This window comes from Hordeum vulgare, unplaced genomic scaffold, assembly GCF_904849725.1.
Source record: "Hordeum vulgare subsp. vulgare unplaced genomic scaffold, MorexV3_pseudomolecules_assembly, whole genome shotgun sequence".
Lineage (NCBI taxonomy): Eukaryota > Viridiplantae > Streptophyta > Magnoliopsida > Poales > Poaceae > Hordeum > Hordeum vulgare.
Genome location: NW_025422647.1, coordinates 1 through 9026, shown reverse-complemented (window position 1 = coordinate 9026; position 9026 = coordinate 1). Strand labels below are relative to the sequence as shown.

General features: G+C 46.3%; 1 protein-coding gene across 1 annotated transcript; it reads left to right on the top strand.

Annotated features, from left to right (window-relative positions):
* The first annotated feature begins 219 nt into the window (after window positions 1-219).
* On the top strand, window positions 220-3828 carry LOC123421901 (beta-galactosidase 1-like). The gene is made up of 11 exons (XM_045107617.1): window positions 220-384; window positions 480-755; window positions 842-934; window positions 1063-1215; window positions 1330-1418; window positions 1583-1688; window positions 1811-1898; window positions 2028-2149; window positions 2251-2609; window positions 2701-2789; window positions 2885-3828. The coding sequence occupies exons 1-11, from the start codon at window positions 220-222 to the stop codon at window positions 3826-3828; spliced, it is 2484 nt and encodes an 827-aa protein (XP_044963552.1).
* Window positions 3829-9026: the final 5198 nt, after the last annotated feature.

The window sequence follows — 9026 nt, the reverse complement described above, 5'->3', positions numbered from 1 at the left end:
CAAGAGTCCATGTGAATATGCACTTCCATATACACACGCGTGCTTATCCTACTAATCCATGGCTCTAACGCAGTTTGTTAGCTGCACGCATGAGTGCGTGCGTGGCTCTTTGCTTATCCTACTAATCCACGCCAATATATCTTTCTTTCCCCAATAAATACACACGGCCGGCGGTGCGTGCGTGCATCCTTTCTTCTCCCTAGCTAGCAGCTTCTCGCCATGGAGCGCGTGTCGTGGCAACCACTTGCGCTCCTCCTCCTCGCGGCGGCCGCGGCCGTCGCCAGCGGCACTGAGGTCGGGTACGACGGCCGGTCGATGGTCATCGATGGCGAGCGCCGCCTCCTCATCTCCGGCTCCATCCACTACCCCAGGAGCACGCCAGAGGTATGCATTGCACACGGAGCAGCAGATGAATACACCATCGTCTCGTCTTAGTTTCCATGAATGAATTGTAAGTCTCGATCGTTGCTTGCCTGCAGATGTGGCCGGATCTGATCAGGAAGGCCAAGGAGGGCGGGCTGGACGCCATCGAGACGTACGTCTTCTGGAACGGCCACGAGCCTCGCCGCCGGCAGTACAACTTCGAGGGCAGCTACGACATCGTGCGCTTCTTCAAGGAGGTCCAGGACGCCGGCATGTACGCCATCCTCCGCATCGGCCCCTACATCTGCGGCGAGTGGAACTACGGCGGCCTGCCGGCATGGCTGCGCGACATCTCCGGCATGCAGTTCCGCATGCACAACAACCCCTTCGAGGTACCCACACTGCTAGCAGATCCTTCCCAACAATATAATGGTTTTCCTTGGAGGTCAAAATACGACCAAGTTATTGATGCTTGCAGCAAGAGATGGAGACCTTCACGACCCTCATCGTCGACAAGCTCAAGGAGGCCAAGATGTTCGCCGGACAGGGAGGCCCCATCATCCTCTCTCAGGTACGTAGTAACTAACTAATATTAATTATGTGAAACTTATCTAGCTTGCATTCCTAGCTACTTGTCGTCGACAAAAGAGTGGATCAGTGAATATAACATATATATATGTGAACAATTTACATATATAGATCGAGAACGAGTACGGGAACGTCATGGACAAGCTCAACAACGACGAGTCGGCGTCTGAGTACATCCACTGGTGCGCCGCCATGGCCAACAAGCAGAACGTAGGCGTGCCGTGGATCATGTGCCAGCAGGACCAAGACGTCCCACCCAACGTGGTCAGCGCATGCACATTTTCATCTTTCCTATTTTTGTCTCTACCAATTATTATTCTTCTTTCTTCCCAAGTGTAAAACAAAAAAAACTCAATGCTAAGTCTTCTTAATTACTAGATCAACACCTGCAACGGCTTCTACTGCCACGACTGGTTCCCCAAGAGGACCGACATCCCCAAGATCTGGACTGAGAACTGGACTGGCTGGTACCCTACATATATATATACCTGGATCAACCTTTATATATTAATTTTCCTTCTTTTTTTCTTATGGAACCTACATGCATATGCGCGAAATTGGTTAGCACGTTCTACTATATGTTGAATGAAGTTCAGATTGCTCTTACATTTTATCCACGATATATAATTAGGTTCAAAGCCTGGGACAAGCCTGATTTCCACCGGTCCGCCGAAGACATCGCCTTCTCTGTTGCCATGTTCTTCCAGACGCGAGGATCGCTCCAGAACTACTACATGGTGATTGATTTATAACTAATCTATACTTTTCTCTTCTACATTAATTTCCATCCTCTAGCAGGCTGGCATGAACTGAATTTTACATCATTTGACATGTTGATCGTCAATTTATATGTGATCAGTACCATGGTGGCACCAACTTTGGCCGCACGTCGGGTGGCCCATACATCACAACCAGCTATGACTACGATGCCCCTCTCGATGAGTACGGTACGTGAACCATCTCTTGTTGTTCCTTCAATTCATATATTCGTCCCAAGCTTATTTGCATCTTGTAAATTAATAATTAGTGTCAATATGCAAATCATATTCATTATCCTTTTATGTTTTTGTTTTCAGGTAACATCAGGCAGCCAAAATACGGGCACCTCAAGGACCTCCACAATGTCCTCAAGTCCATGGAGAAGATCCTACTCCATGGGGACTACAAGGACACCACCATGGGCAACACCAACGTCATGGTAACTAACATGCATTCACATACAATACAAAAATCCTAGCACTGTTTTTAATGGTGTTCACAACAAAATTGATCCATTTGGTTCATCAATATCTACACTAGGTTACCAAGTACACGCTGGACAACTCCTCTGCCTGCTTCATCAGCAACAAGTTCGACGACAAGGAGGTCAATGTGACCCTCGACGACGGCGCAACCCATGTCGTGCCCGCATGGTCCGTGAGCATCCTGCCGGACTGCAAGACCGTCGCGTACAACAGCGCCAAGATCAAGACACAGACGTCGGTGATGGTGAAGAGGCCGGGGGTGGAAACCGTGACGGATGGCCTTGCTTGGTCGTGGATGCCCGAGAACCTCCATCCTTTCATGACGGACGAGAAGGGTAACTTCAGGAAGAACGAGCTGCTCGAGCAGATCGCGACGTCGGGCGACCAGAGCGACTACCTATGGTACAGGACAAGGTAATCAAACATCTTGATGCTTAATACAGAACTACACTGTTGCATAAGATTGAAATATAAATTAATCTCTGGTGATGATCAAAATGTGCAGCTTGGAGCACAAGGGGGAATCGAACTACAAGTTGCACGTGAACACGACTGGCCATGAGCTCTACGCTTTCGTCAATGGCAAGCTTGTTGGTGAGCGTCCCAATATACTCTGAGTGGTTTGCACACTGATGGATTAATGAACTTGATCAAGCTAATGTTAATTGATTTGATTAATTGGCATGCAGGGAGGCACTACGCTCCTAATGGCGGATTCGTCTTCCAAATGGAGACACCGGTGAAGCTCCACTCTGGCAAGAACTACATCTCCCTCCTCAGCGCCACCATCGGGCTCAAGAACTATGGTGCTCTGTTCGAGATGATGCCCGCCGGCATCGTGGGAGGGCCGGTGAAGCTCGTCGACACCGTCACCAACACCACCGCCTACGACCTCTCCAACAGCTCCTGGTCCTACAAGGCCGGCCTCGCCGGCGAGTACAGGGAGACCCACCTCGACAAGGCCAAGGACCGCAGCCAATGGAGAGGCGGCACCATCCCGGTGCACCGCCCCTTCACCTGGTACAAGGCGACCTTTGAGGCCCCCACCGGTGAGGAGCCCGTGGTGGCGGACCTGCCGGGGCTCGGCAAGGGCGTGGTGTGGGTCAACGGCAACAACCTGGGCCGCTACTGGCCGTCATACGTCGCCGCGGACATGGACGGCTGCCGGCGGTGCGACTACCGCGGCACATTCATGGCGGATGGCGACGGGCAGAAGTGCCTCACTGGCTGCAACGAGCCGTCCCAGAGGTTCTACCATGTGCCACGGTCGTTCCTCAAGGCCGGCGAGCCCAACACGATGGTGCTGTTCGAGGAGGCCGGCGGCGACCCGACGAGGGTGAGCTTCCACACCGTCGCTGTCGGGGCGGCGTGCGCAGAGGCCGCCGAGGTCGGCGACGAGGTGGCGCTGGCGTGCAGCCATGGCAGGACCATCTCCAGCGTGGACGTGGCCAGCCTCGGCGTCACGCGCGGCAAGTGCGGCGCGTACCAGGGCGGCTGCGAGTCCAAGGCGGCGCTGGCGGCGTTCACGGCAGCGTGCGTCGGCAAGGAGTCGTGCACGGTGCGGCACACGGAGGACTTCCGCGCCGGGTCCGGGTGTGACTCCGGCGTGCTCACCGTGCAGGCAACCTGCTGATCCCCACATGAACCAAGGAATAAATTATAGTTAGTGTCGTTTAGGCTTAGTGTTAGCTAACGTCAATCAGGAGCTAGGCATATGTGTTAGGGGGCTAAGTAATTAGCCCAGAACAATTACATGGTTCGCTTCATGTGATTTTCGATGGAGATCATCGAGGTTAAACCAAGAATTTTTCGCCTCCTCGATCAGTTTGCTATAGGGTGAAGATTTTCGGTTGAAGAAACAGGCAGACAATACATATGCGTTGGTAATTTCTATTTCTTATATACATATGGGTTTGCTTATTTGAGTCACAAGTAACAACGTGGGAAAATAAATTTTGCACCTTTAATTAAATTAAATATTTAACAGCATCCACGTATAGTTTAAAAAAATTAACTTTTTCTACATAATGTTCCATTCATTTGGCACAAACAAATACACTTATTTATTTTTAATGTTCTTTCTCATGTCTCATTCTGTTGATAATAAAAAGGTTTGTTTAAACTTCTTGTAAATCTAAATAATACGATTTTCCATTGCTTAACAAAAAAGTATTATTTCATTCTATTACATATATTTTCTGATTAACTCGCACAGTGGCCCTCTCAAGTGTGCGAGCAAGTGTTCTACTATAACCATCACAAACATTATGTAAATAACGTATCACTTATGTGGTAAAGTTCTTTAAATAAGTTATATGACATTTCGGGGAAAACATTTTAAATTGATGATCAAATGTGGTCTTCACATGCGATTGTTAGTGCTCTAAGTGTTAGCTACCGTGAGGAACAGGTTAATTATTCTGCAGGATATGTGTTAGGGGGCTAATTAGCCTAGAACAAATGCATGGTTCAGTTCATGTGATTTTTGATGGATCAAGGTTCAATCTAGAATTTGTTGGGGTGATTGTGGCAGCTCGTTTTGTTATGGGGAAGATTTTCCGTCGGAGACACAGGCACATGAAGAATTTGTTGCGGTGATTTTCCAAGTTTCATATGTACTCATCACATAGTTTGAAACAATAAGGTTCTGTAACTATCACAAATGTTATTCAATTAAAGTCCGGACCAGGAGCATATAGAATTTTAGATCCCACATCTGCGATGCTAGCTACATGTACTAAACTTTTGCTACACCTGGACGAATTCCATGTACCGTATCATTCTGATGCATGTGATAATGCAGGGCTCTTGTGTTAATTATGGTACTATATGCCTATGGACCATCTACAATATCATTCTTATGCATGCGATAACGCAGGCCTCTTGTGTCATTCATCAGCACGTAACACCCTCATATTCTTCTCACACATAGTTGACAATAAGAGTTACACTCGGGGGGGGGGGGGGGGGGGGCTAAACCGGCAGTGTGGTGCAGTACGGAGCAGTTACACATGACGCTGTAACATTCACTTACTCTGGGAGTTGGTCGTAATACTTGGTTAGGCCATGTTGAAGATCTTCTGTTCGCCCCTGTAAACACTGACGCCAGTAACAAGTTCGCGAGTTTGCCTTAAAAAATGTACTATTATTCTATACTTGTAAGTTCTATATACTTCAGAGTCATACCAGACCAGGAGCATCTAGAATTTTAGATCCCACATCTGCGGTGCAAGGTACTAAACTGTTGCTACCTGAACGAATTCCATGTATCGTTCTTACTATCTCTTATGCATGTGATCTTGCATGGGCTCTTGTGTTGAGTATGGTATATGCCTCCTATGCATGTGTTATTCTTCACGTAACACCCTCATATTTTTCTGACACAGAGTTGGCAACAATACTGGCGATCGAGTTACAACTGGGATGTAGGTTAACCGGCGACATGCCGCTCTCAACGTGCAAGTGCAGCAGCCCTATAACGTGCGTCCACATGGATCTCTGCAGTTGGCCGGTGGAAATCCATGGTGATTCCTATGTATTTCTGGCAATGTGCAGGCTCACTGCTGGCGCTGGGTGGCTACTAGGGGCGTACAAAGGCGGCTAAGTTTTCCTTCATTTTAAATGGTATTCTTGATTTGCGACAATCCTAAGGGCCTATTTAGCGGGAAAAATCTACCAAAATACTTTACCTTGATTTTGGTGATACATTGGGTTTTCGAAGGCGGACCGAGAGGGAGCTCGAAGCACGCCTCCTGCAGGTGTAGATGGTCACGGTGGAACACATGGTTTGTGATTGATGAGATATTTTAGGAATTTTACGATGGAAGCCACCCGCAATTGCCCAACAATTTTGTGTGAATATTTACGAAAGAGTATGGCTTTGACATTTAAAACATTTGGACATGTCCGAAATGTCTTTGACATTGATTGAAATATGAAAACAATAGAAATTTATGTGAGTATTTATAAATTATGTTTGTGAGCATCGTGAGTGTACCTTTTCAAAGCTACATTTTTGTTTTGTGCGTGTACCATACAGTATTGTACAGGTCGACCAGGATAGAAAACCATGCGTGTTAGGATCTTGTTGCATGCAGCGTCACCATACAATATGAAGGCTCATGCGAGGGATGGTTCCAACTAGACAAAGATAATCCGGTCTTGATAGAGGGGCAAGGCTGTCCCGTCGACAGTTTTCTTGAAAAACCCTGCGATCGCTATGCACGTAGGAAGGGGGGTTTGACAAAAAAGCGACGAATAGGTGAACGTCACCAATTTTTTAGATAAGAAAAAGGAGAAGAAGGATGTTTACCGTTTGCTAGCAGACCCTTATATTACGGACCTATATCGCGCGTTTACAGTTTGCAAAAAATCGCTTTTTACGACTAGCGAGGGTCGCGGCAAAACATAACCCGCATCGTGGAACTATAAAACAGAATATTCACGAATATTCTGTTCTACAGTTTCATGGGCAGGTTCTGTTCTGCCATGGCCCTTGCCAACCCGCAAATCGCAAGAATTCAAACTTACAATTTGGCATCAATTCCATTGATTTGTAGCAAATTTGAACAACCAAACACAATTTTCGCTCAAATTAAACCATTGTTTTTTTTATCAAGACACTAAAGAACATCATGCAAAAGCAACCACCATCTTCACCACCGTCTTGGTTCTCGTTTCTCTCCACAACCCCAAAAGAATCTCACGCAAAAGCCATTATCATCTCCGTGACCATCATCGTCAACATCATCACTCTCCATTTCCGCCACCCATTCCCCCACCGGCGCTGAAGTCATCACACCTTGCAGCCATCATTCTTCTCTTCAAGATTTCTTTTCTTGCCATATCATGTCATTCTTTGGTGATGTCGTTCATTTTATTGTGATTCATTGTCATGATCTTGTTCTCCTCTGCAAGAAGCTTGGACAAAGCCTTGTTCTCCTCGGTAAGGGCTTTCCTCTCCTCAATGGCGGCCTTGCACAACCCTTCTTCCTTGAGTAAGGGCCACTTTCTTGCTTCTCCTGCGCTTTCTTCTCGGCCAACTCCTGCTTCATCTCCTCATTTGATTGCACCATGATATCTATCTTATCATGCAAGCTTGATGCCTTCGATTCCCTCTTGATCTTGTCCTTCGCCTTTTTGTTTCCATCCGACTTGTTCTTGTTTCTTGGGCCATCATCATCTTCATCATCATCATCCGTCTCGGTGAGGGAGCCATTCTTCGGTGGGGATTCTTCCTCAATGAACTCCCAGTTTTGGCTATGTTGATGCAATTTCGAACAATGCTCTAGGTTGAATGACCTACCATGGGAAGCTTCCATGTCCTTGTACCTTTCTTGCACAATTACTCCTAAAAAACAAAAACAAAATTCAACATATGAAACATGTTTCAAACATTTAAAGTACAACGTGAGAAAGAACTCACATAGTTCAATTCAACGGTATCACTTGGTGGTGCATTGCGGTCTTATTCCAAGCAAGCAGCCCAACGGCTACAAACCGGCTTGATAGCGTCCCAACGACCTTGAAGAGACCTCAAGGTGAGCGGTGTTCTATTGGGATACTTCGCCATGAAGCAGAGGAATTGACCCTCTATCATTTGCCAATAGCACTTGGCGGTTTGTCTGTGATGGTCGTCGCATCAAGAGACACAACTTCCCACGCCTTGATAAAAAACTAACAAAAGAATTGTCACCGCATGTTAATTTTTATGCCAAACAAACTAACAACAAGAAGCTATGCATATTCTTCTTATTATTCCACTCAAATCATGGTGAAGTCAGATTTGATACAGGGGATTACTCCACTTTAAGATTATATACAATTTAAAGTTCAGAACCGAGTGACCATACCAGCAGAGGAGAGTAGTCTACTTTGAACCATGCTTGCGCCTTTGTTCTCAAATCACGCGAGAAAACCAAAACATACAAACTGTGCGTGCTATGCAGATGTGGAGGAGGGGGGAAGCTCACCATGTTTGCTAGGATGGGCAAGCAGCCGTCCGTCTGCTAGTCCTTCCACATGACCAATGTCCAGTCTATAATGAGCAAGCTAAAAAAAGTGTAATGTATGTGTCCAGTAAACATGCACACAACAAAATAGCAATCGGCCGGTCATCTAATCTATGTAAAACAATTCAGTGATCCCACTCCTATCTTGCATTGTTTCATTGACAAAACCCATTAAAATGAGAGTCATGAATGAGTGAAAAGAAATACATGTTCTGTTATGGAGCTAGCAGTTAGGAAATAGCATGTCTAGCTTTCCAAATCAAGAAGATTTAGACAATCGAGCAACAATAGATGATCAAGCAACAGTGAAAATGACCAAATGAACTGTACATGATCATAGGAACGATTGATATCAGGAATGCACTGTTAGGGTACATAGGACAGAACATGCCAGAATTTGATAACAACCCTAGGAATCAAACAACCATGTCATCACTAGTAGACGAATCAGAGTTATAGTGTTTTAGAGGACATGCCATAAGGGGCTTCTTTATAACAAAGCCTGGTAAACCATCACACATATCACACAGCCAAAACATTCCAACCACTGGCATGGAGATCAACCAAGGACCAACTGCAACCAGCACACACATTACCCAGCACGTCGACAAGGGAAACACTCCAGCGCATGCAACACAATACCCGGCAAAAGACAAAAACTCATAGGACTAAATTGAGGGCTAAATCCACTAATTATTTTACCATAATCACCACGAGAAGCACAAGTGCTTGCATTAGAGACCATCAGCGCAACCCAGAATCCTAGAAATTGCCATGTAATTAAATGTACCAAGGATGGATGGTCATCAGCACAAGTGCT

Excerpts from the sequence above, each read along its gene's own strand:
- LOC123421901 (XM_045107617.1), top strand. The coding sequence starts at position 220 with ATGGAGCGCGTGTCGTGGCAACCACTTGCGCTCCTCCTCCTCGCGGCG. Across the intron at positions 1,899-2,027 it reads TGCCCCTCTCGATGAGTACG|GTAACATCAGGCAGCCAAAA; the intron begins GTACGTGAACCA and ends TTTTGTTTTCAG. Across the intron at positions 2,790-2,884 it reads CGTCAATGGCAAGCTTGTTG|GGAGGCACTACGCTCCTAAT; the intron begins GTGAGCGTCCCA and ends ATTGGCATGCAG.